Source organism: Watersipora subatra, chromosome 9 (genome assembly GCF_963576615.1).
Source record: "Watersipora subatra chromosome 9, tzWatSuba1.1, whole genome shotgun sequence".
NCBI classification, from domain to species: domain Eukaryota; kingdom Metazoa; phylum Bryozoa; class Gymnolaemata; order Cheilostomatida; family Watersiporidae; genus Watersipora; species Watersipora subatra.
The window spans coordinates 59,877,435-59,894,468 of record NC_088716.1 but is presented as its reverse complement, the minus strand read 5'-3'; the positions used below and the strand labels follow the sequence as shown (position 1 = coordinate 59,894,468).

The 17,034-nt window shown below is 35.7% G+C and overlaps 2 protein-coding genes across 2 annotated transcripts; both read right to left on the bottom strand.

Moving 5' to 3' along the window:
• Positions 1–3,555: 3,555 nt before the first annotated feature.
• LOC137404623 (uncharacterized) lies at positions 3,556–4,986 on the bottom strand. Its single transcript, XM_068090850.1, has 2 exons — positions 4,852–4,986; positions 3,556–4,454 (listed from the first exon to the last, which is right to left on the bottom strand). The coding sequence occupies exons 1-2, from the start codon at positions 4,895–4,897 to the stop codon at positions 3,727–3,729; spliced, it is 774 nt and encodes a 257-aa protein (XP_067946951.1). The 5' UTR covers positions 4,898–4,986; the 3' UTR covers positions 3,556–3,726.
• Positions 4,987–8,005: 3,019 nt separating this feature from the next.
• On the bottom strand, positions 8,006–16,983 carry LOC137403790 (cilia- and flagella-associated protein 298-like). The gene is made up of 7 exons (XM_068089834.1): positions 16,897–16,983; positions 13,832–13,977; positions 13,341–13,508; positions 11,878–12,104; positions 11,617–11,748; positions 10,271–10,366; positions 8,006–8,940 (listed from the first exon to the last, which is right to left on the bottom strand). The coding sequence occupies exons 2-7, from the start codon at positions 13,968–13,970 to the stop codon at positions 8,830–8,832; spliced, it is 873 nt and encodes a 290-aa protein (XP_067945935.1). The 5' UTR covers positions 13,971–13,977; positions 16,897–16,983; the 3' UTR covers positions 8,006–8,829.
• Between the last annotated feature and the right edge of the window lie 51 nt (positions 16,984–17,034).

Sequence of the window (17,034 nt, the reverse complement as noted above, 5' to 3'; positions counted from 1 at the left end):
TTATTGTATTATCATCTCAACAAATTTGGCTTGGTAATACATTTATTAAAATACATTCATTTGTTTCATATTGTAAAATATATTTATCTGATAATTTTAATAAGTTAGGTATTAGCATTAGCAGATCGAAAATGATCTCTCAGGTTAGGGCGTGACGTGTTTTAGCGAATTCTCTAAGCAAAACTTGAAGAATGGAAGTAGTGAGAGTACAAAACCGTCACGGATGATTTGATGACGAACATTCATAAAGGACTACCGCACCATGTCTATCAGTCAGATTCTTTAAACACACATACCGTATGCTATCAAAAACTTAACACTTTTCCATCCAAAATTAATGAGCAAAGGCTTTAGTGAGCCCCGTTAAAGGTTTACTACCTGATATTTATCTGCAGAAAATAGTTTGTCAGTTGCTTTCTGTTTTTATCTTAGTATCACGGCCTATACTCCAACCAGGAGGTAAAGTACAGTGTTCGTAACACGGTGTTTTATAGTATTGGTTACGAAACACAAAAACACTAATGCAATAATGCTGTTGGTGTCACGACAGCAAAATAGTTCCTAATATACAAATATGTATAGCTATTTATGCATTCAACTGTTATTGGTTGAGCTGCCATATCTTTCTGCCTACCATCCAATCGCATTGCATTAGTATGAAACATTTAAATTTGAACATGTAGTTGCTCAGGATTCATTATTAGCCCTCATCTAGCTTTTCTCTTGCCACTTTAATGTTTATTAGCTGAAATTCTCCTCAAACGTGTCCTCATCTGCTCCTAATAGAACTCAATAAAACTTATCTATATAATTATTATTATCACTAATTACCTTCATCATTACTATTGTTATAAACAATACAAACTCTACAATTATTTTGATATGCATCATTAATTTACATCATCAGGCTCTTTGAGTCAACCGCAGATAAACTCAACCTGTCTCTCTGTGGCTACGCCTGCTACCAGCCATTGTTCCTTTCTTTATTTTTATTGGTTGTCAAAAACAAGGCCTGACGCGTGCCAGTATCAGAATAATTTTGACTTGTTGTTTGATGTACAGCGGTGTAGCAAATGTATAGTGATATATTAACAGCGATTGTTTGTGCTCAGCGTAATGGTGAGTCGCCCGCTCACTGCGGTTGCATAAACAGTAGCTCACTCAAGAGGTTTTGTTTTGTAAACATGCATTGTGACTCAATAAATCCATCTGCAATGGTGATTTATGCAGATTATTGTAATTGTGATGCAATGACTTCACGGACAGATATGGCAGCTCATGGTTACTTGTTGTTCTTTTAGCTCTTGCATCTTCCTCTCAAAAGCTTTATGGGAATCCTGTTGCTCTTTGTAAACCACCAGTTATAGATATTTAGTTAATTATTAAAACCATTTTAATGAAATGCTAAAAGACCATTTATATTATATAGTACCAGTATTGAAATATATCTTGCTTTTAAAAAATATAAAAAAGCAACACTGCATGGGCTATAGGATGGATGGTGTTTGGTTAGCATTAGCATCTGTTAGCTTTTGGAATTTTCCGAGACTTTGCTACTCTTTACCAAAAAGGCAAAATTAAATTAAGTTTCATAAATACACATTAAAAACAAAATTGAAAAAAAAACTTCAGCTCACTCTTATAGCTGTGTAACCGTAATGGCTATCTTCTTGCATGCTAATGTGCATTAGCATTGTAAACATTCTCTAAGTTTCGCCATTCACCATTTGATTAAACCAACTAGCTGACTATCTACTACCACTGCTACCACTGCTACTTTTACTACTACTGCTACTACTGCTACTACTAATTCTACTGCTACTACTATTACTACTGCTACTACTACTGCTACTACTACTACTGTTACTACTACTGCTACTACTGCTACTGTTACTACTGCTACTACTACTGCTACTACTACTACTACTGTTACTACTGCTACTAGTACTGCTACTACTACTGCTACTACTACTACTGTTACTACTACTGCTACTGTTACTACTGCTACTAGTACTGCTACTACTATTACTACTACTGTTACTACTACTGCTACTACTACTACTACTACTGTTACTACTACTGTTACTACTACTGCTACTACTACTGCTACTACTGCTACTGTTACTACTGCTACTAGTACTACTCACGAATCAACAATCTGTAATCTTTACTACAATAAAATCCCTGTCTGTTCGTTCAATGTCACGAATAAATGCTAGACAAAAATTGCTTTTAACCGAATTCAAATTCATGGCTTTTGTTTCAGTAGACTGGTACTTCATCTCTCCTACCAATCAACCACCTTACCATATTATGAAATAATTGTACAGTTGTTTGCTACTTACTACTGCCGATCTCTCACGGCGCACCGAGTAACAGTGGTAACAATTATAGCAGTCATATTAATATAAGCTTTTTATACAATCCAAGTGCATACTAGCACTTGTTCAACATCTTAAAAGAACTGTGCAGAGAAAATAATTAAAGTTGGAAAATGTAAAACAAATGGATTATTACGCAGGAAATGCGCTGCTAATTTGTTTTGTTATGAAATACTATAAATAATAATAGAAACTAACCAACAACCTTTCATTTTTTTTCAAAAAAGAGAAGCTGAATATTATGGCTAAATGTGCGGCTTTGCATTTAAAAAAGAAAAAAATTATGTGCCTAAGTAATAATATTATGCTCTGCTGACTTGTTCAGCAGCATTTTTAAATTCTTTGACAAACTACCTGGTGATGAGCGTGGCATGAAATATTTTTATGCGCTGTTACTGCATATGTTTAAATGCGACAGAATCTTGGCAACAAAAGATCATTCTTGATTGTCAGCGCAGGTCTATTTTTACAAGTCCGTCCAGTCATCATCCTTTACACTCATTTCTGTGCCGTCTACTAGAGTTGAGGAATTATTTTTGCAGGTTTGTTGATATGCAGCAGTTGCAAGAGATGCTATTAAATTGGCGTACCGCCGTGAGTGGATTTGTATCAGCAAAGGAGCAGTAAAATATTTCCTGAATTAAAACATTTGAACCTAACTAGCCATCTCTCATTGTATATCAAGGTATATACGGCAGCAAATGTTCCTATTCATTGTTTGTTGGATGTTCGATTGTACTCTACTTTTTGCATAATTGGATGAATAAAATTTATATTATTCGAACATTAGAAAATTAAATAACAGACAAACAGACAAAACAAATACCAAAAAAGACAATCTTTATTTCCATAAAACTGTTCATAATTTTTATCCAACTCATCAGCCGAAAAAGTTTTTTGAAGTGTGATGCTGGCTATAAAAGAATAATATATTTTATTTAATTATTATTCAACTTAAATAATTAAATCATTTAGGTTTTTACACAATTGCGTCTTTTAATTATTTGTAGATATTAGTATTGCGGCAACACATAAGATTGTGAATAAAGATGGATATTGTGCAACTATGCAAAAAATATATTCCACCAACGCATGTAATGAAAGGGTAGGCCAATTTTGTTACCTTACGTTGTAGCGATCTCTCTGCTAGTATCTCAGTTACACATTTGGTTGGCCTATATAAAAAAATGTTTAGAAGAAAAACAAAATTTTATAGCATATATTTGCTATAATTTGTAGCTTGCCAATATACATGCTCATGCAATAAGTTGGTTAAATAAGGATATTCAAGGAAATATGTTTATCAAATCCATCGACTAAAAATGCAAAAATTATAAAAACGATATTAGTAGCTGCTTTCTACAAACCAATCATGGCTTGAATATTGATACGAATTATTATGAGGGTAAAATGCCCCCTCATCCTCGACAGGGCTTTTGCTAAAATCAATACGCCACTGACTGTTCTCTGGACTATCGGTGATTGGTGACGTACCATAAGCCGAACTGCACTGTGAGTTTACAGGAGAGGAATGTGGCAAAGGGTTATGCTGATTGTAATACAAACAAGTGTTTGCTTCATTCATAGGAAGGGCGTACTGACAACTCCTAGTATTCTCGGAGTTGTCTCCTTGAGACATGTGTAGCTCATTTTGCCAATATGGCATTTGCTCAAAATTTCCTTGGTTTGATATGCCGCTGGTTGTTGGTGGAGTGTTTTCTGTCATAGAGAGGGGTAATCGATTAGGTATTTGAGCCGCTGATGGTAAGTTTTTTTCCGATAGTCTAGGAAATATTTCGGTAGGTCTGGCTCGTCTGTTTCGAGGCTTTTTTGGCAGCGCTGTGTTTGCTAGCTTACTGGGAGAAGTTGGTAACTCGTCATTCAAAGCGCTCTTCAGGTCTTTTATGTAATTTATCGTTCTCTGAAGTATCTCGAGCTTGCTCATTCGACGACCACACTTCTTGCGAGGAAAGAACTGCCTCAAAGTTTGGTAAGTTGTATTTATGACTCCTATTCTAGTCCTCTCTCTCGTGTTACGCTTCTCTACTACTCTTTTTGGTTTGCAACCATTTTCTAAAACAATAGTAATAACAATAATACAATCAACCAATTATTGTATCCATTGTAACTTCATTCAAAGCGAGTGTTTTGAGGTGTTTTACTTCATGGTATATTATTCATTATTATACAATATTATATATTATTATTATATATATTATTCAAAACTTCAAGTATGCCAATGCTTTTTAACCTTTCATCAATATAGTTTACCAAAATATAAAGTTATATTTCCTATTGGTTAGAATAGACAAAAAGGCATTAAAGAACCAATTTTTTCAATGCCCAGTCATGCAAGTCTGCCTTGCTTGACTTGAGCTTTAAAAAGTTGTGGTATTATAGAAGAACCTGAGCTAAATTTTGCAAAGATTTTGAAATCTTTTTTACAAAAATTATATGTTGCTATACATACCAGTTTGAGCTGTGGTCAACTTCTCTCTTTTCTGTTCTTTATCCATATCGTTTATGTGATTTTTAGATAGCAGAGAGTTACGCAGTTAATGTCTGTAAATAAAGATTAGTACCCACAGCGCACTCTTTAAATACCAAGAAATGCAAGCACACGCCCTCTGTTGTCATCAAGATGTTAAACTCAAAGTGTGCTTGTCACACCCTCATTAGTATCTGATGATCAATTATGCATAGAATTCGGTGGCCAGCGATACCCGCATGAGTTCAAAAGTAGCCTCTTTCCTATTGTTATTGACTAGGCTGGTGCCAGCACTGTGGACTATATAAATAGAAGTGTGTCTCTTCCAGCCTCCATCTTGGCTAATCTTGTTATCAGCTTCCTTTAATTAAAAGATCATGTCTGACATTAGTCCTGGTGAGATTCCTGTGAGTGGTGAGCATAATAACCTGGTGGTCTTGTCATCAGACTGAGCAAGCACTCAGCATACAGTGTCACAGAGTGTGTTATGTCTTGTTTATTGGAGTAATTAGAAGCAAAACAAATAGTCTTTAACTGTAGTTTTTTAAGCCTTTCTAGAACAATGTTAGAGAGAGTACATGAGTATATTAAAGTATACATTTGTAAAAATATGAACAAAGTTTAAATGACTGTCAAAAGCAAAATGTAGCATTTCAATTACGATCATTTTCCCCAATAATGGTAGATCTTACTGACTTAAGGGTTAGGTTTATGAAATGACTGTACTTATATAATCTACTATATTATATTATATTATTTTTAATACCTGAAACATGTAAAATATTCTAAAAAATAATTTTTAGCCCTTTAGTATTATACCATCTTTAAAAACTCAGTTTGAACAAGTAATGACAATTATTAATAATTTAGATCATTCAATCGCTTGAATAAAAATTGAGAAATTAAAATTTATTATCATCTGATGGTCTCTACAATTATTATATAATTATATAATCTGCAACAGTGGTTATTACACCAACATATTGCCGTGAAGTGCTGGAGTTGTTTATACACAGGCTGTTTGGAATGTTCTGGTATCAAGCAAGTCCATTGGTATCATCTGGTACGTATGATTATTGTAAAGTGTATACCTCCAACAGTTGTAGAATACAGATCTGCATAGTAAAGGTAGAAAGGTTGAAGTTTGGTTGCCAAACTTTTATTGAACACTAGCAGTGTTTATATTTAAATCTTAGCAGGAAAAAAGTTAGACAAAACTATGTTTTAACATTTGTTTTTTACAGTTTTCGCCACCAAAAGAAGTTTATAATTTGAGAGTAAAACTACAAATTTCTTTGAAAATTTTCTTTGCACAAATAAAAATTGTCACGCAAGTAAACAGATCTTGACAGATATACCAACCCTTCCTGATTTTAATTTTACCTCGCCGCGAGGCACTAAATACGCAATCGCATAGGAGAAATTCTCAAGGATGAAATTAACCACAGTAAAATTTTTAAAAATTCACTTTGAGCAAATTATGATAATAACTTAGTTATTGTCATATAATTAGCTAATAAGTAGTTTCTTTTGCTTTGCAGCTTTGTTTAACTTGGGAGGAGACAACTTACAATCAGCAGTTATGTTGATGAACAAGTACGCGCAAGACAAGTTTAAAGTAGACCACATTCTAGGACAATGAACAAAGATGCATATTTAATTCCTTTTAGTGTCCCTATACTACCGTATCAGTCTCATTTTGCTAGTATGTTAGTAAAGTGTTATATCAACTTACAGTTGTTTTGCATACTGTAGTAGACCTATTTATGCTGGTAACAGGGCAAGACATCTTGTATATGAAAAACCATGTTGAAATGAAGCCAGTTTTAAAGCGGGATTTGACCACAGAAAGGAGGCTGATCAACTGGTATATACATGTAGGCTCATGTTTACGTAAGCTAACTTTCAGTATTTATAAAATGTTGGTTTCATCGGCTGGTTGATGGTAAAAAATACTTGTACCTGTCACATGCCTTCTGGTTGCCACTATGAATCACACCTTGGTAAATCATTAAACTGTCATGACCCAACTAATAGATTCCACCCCTAATACTCTTTTTTTATCTGAAACTTGAATGCGGTTAAGCGCAAGCATGACTAAACGAGTCGAGGTCAGCCTCAATAAGATAGATTACAGCATCGCTAGATTGAGACTTGTTTTGGTGAGTGGCTGACTTCAGCCAAAACAGTCATCATTCTATAGAAGTCAATGGATTAGGGTGCAATGCTGTCAAACATAAATAGACTCCCCGGCAGGACTGAGAGAACTCAGAATGAACACACTTTTCTTACTAGCTCTGCAGTCAAGCATAAATTAATTTAAAAATTACCCTCGTGATAAGCAAACATTGAACTCGCTTTAAAAGGATAGTCTCTTTGGACTCTGAAGCTATATATTTTTTTTGGTGGCACCATACACAAAACATTTTTCCGATAAAAATGATGACAGACTGCCCAATAAAAGTATATACGTATCTATATACATCTTTCTTAAAGTATGTCCGTGCGTCGTATGTCTGTCTGCATTCCGGCTATAGCTATTATTAGAATAACTGCAGCTGGACAATAATGCAGATGCAATGTCATGGAGTACCCTCATTAGAAGCCTAGCAGCTTACTGCAATTTTCATATTGACAATGTGCCAGACTAATAGCTTGAAAGTTACAGTTGTTTGACAAAGTTTTAAAACCTTTACAGTTGTTTTCATTTTTCTCTTAATTTATTTCAACTACACAAAACACTTCTCTTTCATGATATGTGGTTTGAAGGTTAGAATGGTAAATGTTGTTTTATATTAAACACAAATAAATTTTCTGTCTAAGCTTTTTTATTACACGGGCAACGTTGGGTGGTACAGCTAGTATATACTGTATATATATTGAAACCCTAATATACCCGCCACATACTGATGTGCATCATCCAATTTAGAGCTTGGTGTTGCTGGAATTCTTAAAGAATTCATAGAACTTCTACTTTGCACCTGCTCTGGAGCAAACCAATAATTGCTAACTGATATATGTAGAATATGGTTCCCAGTATGTATATTCGAAAAGGGATAACAGCATGCAGGTTTTAGTAAAGGATTATATAATGTGCATTACAGTGACATCTGATAGGAAGTTATGAAGAAAATTGAATCCACAAGTGATCATCTACAACGAACCAGAAAGTCAGTAGCTGATATGCAGATCTTTGAGACGGGCACGAGTCAGGCCTTCTTTTGGCCAACCAATAGAAATAAAGAAAGGAACAATGGATAGTAGCAGGCGTAGCCACAAAGAGACAGGTTGAGTTTATCTGAGGTTGACTCAAGGAGTCTGATGATGTAAATTAATGATGCATATCGGAATAATTGTAGAGTTTGTATTGTTTATAACAATAGTAATGATGAAGGTAATTAGTGATAATAATAATTATATAGATACACATTTGAGAGGAGACATTTGAGGAGAATTTCAGCTAATAAACATTAAATTGGCTAAAAGAAAAGCTAGATGAGGGCTAATAGTGAATCCTGAGCAATTACATATTCAAATTTAAATGTTTCATTTTATTAAAATGTGATTGGACGGCAGGCAGAAAGATATGGCAGCTCAACCAATAACAATAGAATACCTAAATAGCTATACATTTTTTGTAGAATTGGAACTATTTCGCTGCTGTGACACCCACAGCATTATTGAATAGGTGTTTTTTTAGTTTTATAACAAATAGGATAAAATACAGTGTTACGGACACTGCACTTTTTCCTACTGGTTGGAGTACAGACCGTGATACTCAGCTGAAGACAGAAAGCGGCTGACAAACTATTTCCTGTAGATAAAAGATGACCAACCCAAATTGGCTACCATGGTACACAGAACAGTGTTAAGTTCGCGTAAACCAGTTAGTGATGATTTCCGCTGAGCAAAGTGCTCAATCAGAGATGTAGATGTATCATTCCAAGACATAATCAGATATCATCGAGGTCCCATTTTGATGTTGGTCAGACCCTGAAACTGTCTTTTCAAATTTCCAGAATCAGCCCACTCACTATCAAGGTATGCATCTTCGGCATCCTTGTCCAGCTTCTACAAGGAAAGACAACTCTTGGTAAATGAAACTAGAGACGGCACTCAATGACACTGATTTACATAGGGTGCTAAGCCCAGTCCTGCATCGCTTAATCTATGAGTGGTAAATAGCGTGTAGGAACTTCTTGAACACGGGAAAGATCGGCTACGTACAAATTTATAGCTTTACAGGCTACCGTTATTTTGAAAGGTGTCAGACAGACGGACATCTAAAAATTCAGTTGCAGGGCAAATGCTATTAGCAGTATGTGCTCATGTAGGGATGTTACTCAAAGATGAATTGTTTTTACAATTTTAATGGCTACGAGACACGCTGTCATCAGAAGTATAATTAGCCAGTTTTGCAATTCTTTTCATCGAAAGGGTTTGCAATATCTACTCTTTTGAAACTGCTTTTCAAGGTCTTCTAAAAGTCTGCTCCGATTAGCATGAAGTAGAGCCAGCTGTTTAGAGCTAGAGAAGATGAGTTTGTGACAATCGAAGGAGGTGCTTCCAAATTTTAATAACAGTAAACAACATGCAGCAACATCTTACGTGTCTAGCAATGTGCCTAGCAACATATTGATACTAGCAGTAAGAATGGTGAGCAGTGTATTGTAATGCACTAACTATCTTTGTATTAGATGGCAGTGTATTGTAATGCAATAACTAGCAATGCACTAGGTGGCTGTGTAATGCAATGCACTAATTAATACTGTATTAAATGACAGTGCATTCTAATGCACTAACTACCATTGCATTATATGACAGTGTATTGTAATGCACTAACCATCATTGTATTAAATAGTAGTGTATTGTAATGCACAAACTAACATTGTATTAGATGACAGTGTATTGCAATGGACTAACTACCATTGTATTATATGACAGTGTATTGTAATGCACTAACCATCATTGTATTAAATGGTAGTGTATTGTAATGCACAAACTAACATTGTATTAGATGACAGTGTATTGCAATGCACTAACTACCATTGTATTAAATGACAGTGTATTGCAATGGACTAACTACCATTGTATTAGATGACAGTGTATTGCAATGCACTAACTACCATTGTATTAAATGACAGTGTATTGCAATGCACTAACTACCATTGTATTAGATGACAGTGTATTGTACTGCACTAACTACCATTGTATTAGATGACAGCGTATTGTACTGCACTAACTACCATTGTATTAGATTGTTGTGTATTGTAATGCAGTAATCACCGTTACATTAGATGACAGTGTATTGTAATGCAGTAATTAACGTTACATTAGATGACAGTGTTGTAATGCATTAACTATCATTGCATTAGATAGCAGTTTATTGTAATGCACTCACCTTCATTTCTTCCTGTTTTTTGTAGTAGTAAGCCATCATCTTCTTCTGTTCCTCTTCTGAGACCACAGGCTCTCTAGATGGCGCCCCACCACCTCTCTGTAACGTAACGCAAGTAAGGGTGAAACCCAGCAAGCATTCTTAGCAACAAAAGCAACTGGGACTTTTAACTTTTTCTACTGAGTAAACTCAAAAATCATATAAAATAATTCTTTTAGATATTTTACTATGTCATAAAAAGCGCTTACGCACACTATTAACCTAATTTGAATGTATAATCCAGCTGTTTCCACAAACAGTACGGTAAACTAAATATATTAAATGTTTGTAACACAGTTCACATATGTTTGCTGCTTAGCCAGGGAGCTGTATCCAAAACATAACAAAGTATTACCACCCCCATCACGTGTATTTGTGGCTGTCTACTGCTTGAAGACTATTTGTCAGTCAGCCTGCATGCAAGCTTGTGACTTTTGTCAAGACCGCAAGTTTAGAGACAAAACCTTTATTAAAAATCACAAACATTTACAGCATAGTTGTCTCATCTACTACAACATATAACTAACCTAGCAGGCCATGATTAGCGGAGGCTGTTAGCACCATTTGCACTGGTTGGGTATAGAAACAGGCAACCTGGCACAGTGAATTCTATCAAACATTGGAAGGATTAGAAAAATGGTGGGACTCCAAAAGGACATACACAGACTGAGCTCGCAAAAAACTCGGACATAAAATTAACATTGTTAAGAAGAACTTTGGTCATCTTAGGAACTGACTAGCTGGGAAGCCCGGCATAGCCCGAGTATTAAAAATCAGCTTATAAACAATGAGGTAATGAGAGTTGCCTGCCACTTGCTATTAGCCGGGCACAATGCCTATGAAAAATTTGAGTAAGCTTACTAATAATACACTTCTCATGACGTTATGACATCACTTTGCATTGTGACGGAAAGCGGTAGCGTATTTGCTCCCATGTAGCGACATATATCACCTAATGAATCCATCAAGCTCATGTGGCTGAATTGATAAAGCATTAGACTGGTGAACCGAAGGGTCCGAGATCAAATATTCTGCGATACAGCTTCTTTATTCCAAGGGATTAATCGATAGCTATAGCTGGACATACCGAGGGACAGATGACAAACTTTGAGAAATATGTATATATAGATGTACTAGACCTGCTACAGCTAACGCTGAATATTGTGTGACTTCCGAGTCCTGCCCTACCAGTAGCCTGTTAGACATATAATTATGTGCAACAGGACAACGTGGTGTTACAACTCCAAAAAGACCGCAAGATACTGATAATGCAGAACTCAGTCTAATATATAATTATGAAATGTACAGACCTTTTGTATTTTTGAGATGATTTTAGTCTTTTCATTTTTGCCAAGATAATCCTCAAGTTTCTTTCCTCGCACAAACTCTTTCTGCGCCCACCACATGGAGAGCTCCTTCTCTTCAATCACGTCCAGGGCAGCCTGAAGACATGAGAGTATATGACTGATAGATGGCAATAAGCTTAAGCAGATGGCAATAAGCAGCGCAGTAAGTGATAAATATGTAGGTCGGGTGGATACTAGGAGTTAGCAATTGCAACTATGCCTTGCCTGAGTTCCTGAAAGGTCCTCCTCATTGTCAAATTCAGCCTGTATAGGGTCGTGAGGAGGGAGTCCCATGGGATAAACTATCGTGACAGCTCCCCTCAATATGTCTATTGCTTGTGACACTACCTTCGGGGTGACGCAGATATCGGATGCAACCTGTTTCTTTGATATCATATCTTTTGCTTCCTTCACTGTCTTCTGTAGCACTTCTTTCATCTGACTGTTTGGGGCTGCAAAGAACATCAGTTGAATTCACTTAGTTGAGGGTATTGAGGTGGGAAGACTTTGTCAACATGGCGGGAGGCAACGCGTGAGAGACTGGTCTAATGCATGATACCCCTCCAGCCAATATGTACCTGATTATTATCTATCCAGGATAACCTTGGAAGTGTGCCAGGAGGTGAAAAAGAAGAACTCATGACTAGCAGTGACAAGTGCTTGTGGTGAGTCTATGCAGAGCACGCTCGTAACAATCAGGTACAATAATATCTAAAGAATTTAAATGCTCAACGGTAAGTTATAGCATTGATGCAACAATAAGATACCCATTTTTTATTTAGCTCAAGGTTTAAGCAATAAAACAGCGATGCATGATAGGGAGCTAATGTGGAGAGATAGTTTCCTGTTTTGATTGATGCCATATCTACATAGCTAGCAGCTAGCTAGCGCCGTTATAAAAATTCTCAGCTACATTGATGCTTACTAGGTTTAAAAAATGCATATCTAAAAATACCAGCTGCTTAGCAAACTCTTTTTAAAGCAAGTTTTTTATAGCAACTAACCAATAGCAAGCGCATTGTGATAAAGCTTAAACAAAATTCGATTGAAATCGGCTTGTTTTAACTAGCCTGACGGTAAAAAAATAATGGTGTTTGCTTATTGTCTGATTACAGATTTGAAGTTGTCTCCTTTTTAATCTTCTAGCTCAAACAATGTCTTCAGACTAGCCATATTAAAGCTGAATAATAATACATTCTTTTTAAACTTTTTCAAATATTAGTATATTATATAAATTGTGGCGGGTTTTTAGGAGCTATTTTTCCATGTTGCCTTTCATGCAGTCATATGTGCATTAATATTATAAAGTATCGCTGTAACAAACCATATAACATAGATGCATGTTCTGGTAAAACTAGGTGAAGTCTCACCGGCTGTCAATATTACCTTCACTGTCCATAAAATCACCCATTCAGAGTAGATTTAATACACTACTACTAACATCAAAATAAAAAATTAAACTAAAATTATAGCCTGATGAAAATGAATAAACATGTGAAGACAAGCGTATGATTCGCAAAGCTATGCAATCACTGGAAAGCTCTCCATGTGATTCTTGCAACGATGACGCATTCTCAAGTGACAACAGCGTTAGCTTGAGTTGGTCTTGTTACTAAGAACACTAATACAGCTATAAACGATGCAGACCTCCTACTAATACTTTAATAACCTTAACAGGAAATATTCACCTTGTCCATTGCGCCGCCCAATTTTGTCTGCACTAAAAACAGGGCCCCCACTAGGCTTGCACTTGTCAGCCCACTCATCATGTAGCTTTAGATCCTCTATTTGTTCATCATTGAGACCTTGCATGTTAGGCGGCAGGGTAATTCCATGGTCAGCCAGCATTTCTATCTCTACAATGAAGACAAATGTCTTTTAAAACATTCTACTAGCAACTGTGGTTCGGTGGTTAGAGTGTCGACGTTTGATCAGTAGGTCGATGGTTTGAGTCACAAAAGGATCATTGGTAGCGTTAGGAAGGGCATCCAACCACAAGTGCTCCCGCGCTACATCAGTACCAAGTCGGCAGACCTCGCTCAAAAAAGCCCCAGCTAATTTTCTCTCACGGGTAATAAACTAAAATTAATCGATGAATTGTTTTAAACTTTTCTATCCAGAATGATATGAAAAAGGTCTATAAACAAAGCTGACATAAAAAAGGCATCACTTTAAATACCTGCACATAGTCTCATGACCTTGAGCCTGCCATTGTATGTGAAGGCGACTTCGGCAAGAAGATCATCTACGGGCCGACTGACGGTCGTATCCATTAGAAACTGGCTCTCGTCTCCCTTTTTCACATGTATCTTAACCATCTTTTCCCTACATACATTTACTTCTTGAATGAATCACATGAAGTCTTGATAGAGATTATTCCTATTTCAATAAACTCTGCTTTACATCAATTCCGGTGATTTGATTTTTAGAGAATATTCCTGAGCCTCCAACCACAAAGAGTTTCAAAAAAACATCTTAGCAATGTTACTGAACCTGTGAGATATGGTGTAATCAAAATTACATTATTTTGTGTAGCATACTTTGGAGTTGCCTTTTCTTATAAATAGGTTAGTATTGATTCTGATGCATGATGGCTTCAATATAACTTGGTGGTCTAATGAATAAATTGTAAATTACTCATTTCATTGTTATCATTTTTTATTAGATTGCTCCATGAGTAGACTTGCATGATCTATATCATGACCTACGCATCCTACAATATAGGATGGCCAAACGTGATAAAAATTTTTTACTTTGTTGAACTATCAAACAGACAGCACTCTTTTAGTTGCTTGAAATTTCCAGATTATATAGCAAATAACACTCCATAAAGTTTTGTCACACAACACTTTGCAATTGTATATTTATATGACCATCGCACAATCATAATGACCTTCATCAGACATACTATTTCAAGAAATTTCTATTTATGTCACACACAAAATAGTTAGAAAAAATTAACAGTAAAATCATTTGAATCATATCTAACAGCTACGCATCATTTATAAACTAAAAACTACACTTGATGAAAGGCACTTGCAAGGTGATAAACAGTTTTGTTAGAAGTGACATTTCAAAAGATTACAATGAATAAACCCCAAAGTCTGCCCATTACAAAGTCCTGCACTGGATAGCATAAAATTAAATTTGAAGTAAACTAGAAATATTTTAGCTTAGATAATTAATGTGATCAGAGTTTTCACAAATTTTTTGCTTGAAAAACGTCCACCTATAGAGTGTGCAATTCATGTTGTGCTATATTTTGCATTAAGATGAAAGACATGGTAATGCCTGCTCATTACGCAAAAATTAAAACTAGCCATTTCTGTGCAAGAAAATATAAGAAGAGAGGAACTCATAATGAGACTCAAACGCTCAGACATTATTTAGCTTATCAAGCTTAGTGGTGACTTTAAAAAAAGGAATACCACTACAAACAGTGAATCTATTGTAATATTATGCTAAACCTATTCGTCATGATATCAGGCGCATCAAAATTTCAGCAATCAAATGATTGTTTTTTTTATGTTTTAGAACAACAGCGCAAGAATAAATGCGCACAAAAACTATAACTACCTCCAATTACCTCGTATTTGCCTTCACACTAGACCACTTAATGTGGAAGTGGTGTGCCTCATGATTTAATTTTTTTGCAGTAGTTTTCAGCTTTCGAGTAATTGAGTTTAATGTTAGTCAGTAGTGCAAGCTTAACTTGCTACATGAGTTTATGGTGCTTTAGTTGAGTGGTTATAAGTAAGACCTTTAATGTCTCTTATGGTTCTAGGTAAAAAACTGTTAAAGTATTCACTTTTAGTGGCATGTACGGATGATGATAGTCCTTTACCGTTTGCTCAAGTTTGAATGTGAGGCTTGGATTGGTTAATAAGTTGGTCGTATGAACTGTTCAGTGCTGAATGCTTATCCTCTTCACTAAGTATCCTCATTAAAAGTTGTAGTCTGATGTCACGACGTCTCTTTTGTAATAGCCCAAGACCGAGCTTTTATTTCGCTTCACTAACACTTTCTCATCCTTTAATGTGGCTTATAAAACATACAGCTTGATTCTGAACAGCTTCTACACATGCTATGTGTTTTTTAGAAACTGACCCCATATTGCTGCAGCATATTCAAGATGTGGACGACAAAGTGACTTGTATGCCAGCAATCGAGCAGATTGTGGAGCCCAGTATAAGGCTCTTTTTATCATGCCTAGTTGTTGCTTTGCAACTACTGTTTTTTTTCAGAAATACATGTATGCTTGTTAAATCTTAGGTTAGATTGTAACTGGACACCAAGATAGAGTGTATATTCTACACAGTCTAGAACTTCATCACCAAGAGCGTATTTTGATATTACTCTACTGTTGTTAAAGCCGATAATGTGACACTTAGTTGCATTGAAATTCATTATACATTTATCTGCCCATTGTTGCAGTGAATCAATGCTTTTTTGAAAACTATTTTCATCAGTTGTGTTGTTGACCACTTGGTAACTCAGAGTGTCATTTGCAAACAGACTTACTGAGCAGTTTATACAATCTGAGAGGTCATTGATGTACACTAAGAAGAGAGTAGGCCTTAATACAGATTCTTATGGTATTACTGAGGTCACAGGCAGAACAGTAGATTTAACTCCATTGAGCACCACACATTGATTTCGCTCAGACAAGAAGTCATGCATCCATGTTAATAAGTAACTGTCAATACCTTGTATAGTAGAAAGTTTTTGCATTAGAAGCTCATGAGGTACCTTGTCAAATGCTTTTGTGAAATCAAGTACAACCGCATGTATGTTGTTTGATGCTTCAGCTGAGTATAATAAGTCATGTAGAGTTCCACAAAGCTGGGTTTTGCAAGAAAGTCCTCTCCTAAATCCATGCTGGCGGTTATGGAATATAGAGTCTAGTTTAAAATCAAGTGTTCTCAAAACCACATGTTCTAGAATTTTGCATGGGATGCTTATTAGTGAAACGGGTCTATAGTTATTTGGTATTTCCATTCTGCCCTTTTTTGTGCAGAGTAACATTTGCTGATTTCTATGCTTTTGGCAATTATCCAATTTCAAAAAAATAATTGTATATTTTAGCTATGCATTTAGAAGTTAATTTCACATTTATTTGTAGACCTTCTTTACGAAGCATGTCTGGCCCAGCTTTACAACACATAAAAACAAAGCCATCAAACCACTCGATTGATTCTGAAAAATGCCAATACCTATCATGTCGATAAATTTTAATGACTACACCTGAATAAACCGTGTCCGTTTTATGATGGTTGTTGTCCTAAAGCAAGAGGATATTTTATTGCTAACTATCGCTAAGAAAAAACAACGCGTAGCGTAGGTTTCTAGCACTTTCTCTTAGCCTTATTAGTATCCGGTACA

What these genes read in the sequence shown, in the direction of transcription:
- LOC137404623 (XM_068090850.1), bottom strand. Translation starts at nt 4,897, where the DNA reads ATGGATAAAGAACAGAAAAGAGAGAAGTTGACCACAGCTCAAACTG. An exon ending in GTTGACCACAGCTCAAACTG is followed by an intron (nt 4,455 to 4,851) that starts GTATGTATAGCA and finishes CTATTGTTTTAG; the next exon opens with AAAATGGTTGCAAACCAAAA.
- LOC137403790 (XM_068089834.1), bottom strand. Translation starts at nt 13,970, where the DNA reads ATGGTTAAGATACATGTGAAAAAGGGAGACGAGAGCCAGTTTCTAATG. An exon ending in GGTCATGAGACTATGTGCAG is followed by an intron (nt 13,509 to 13,831) that starts GTATTTAAAGTG and finishes TCTTCATTGTAG; the next exon opens with AGATAGAAATGCTGGCTGAC. An exon ending in TCATCTCAAAAATACAAAAG is followed by an intron (nt 10,367 to 11,616) that starts GTCTGTACATTT and finishes GTTACGTTACAG; the next exon opens with AGAGGTGGTGGGGCGCCATC.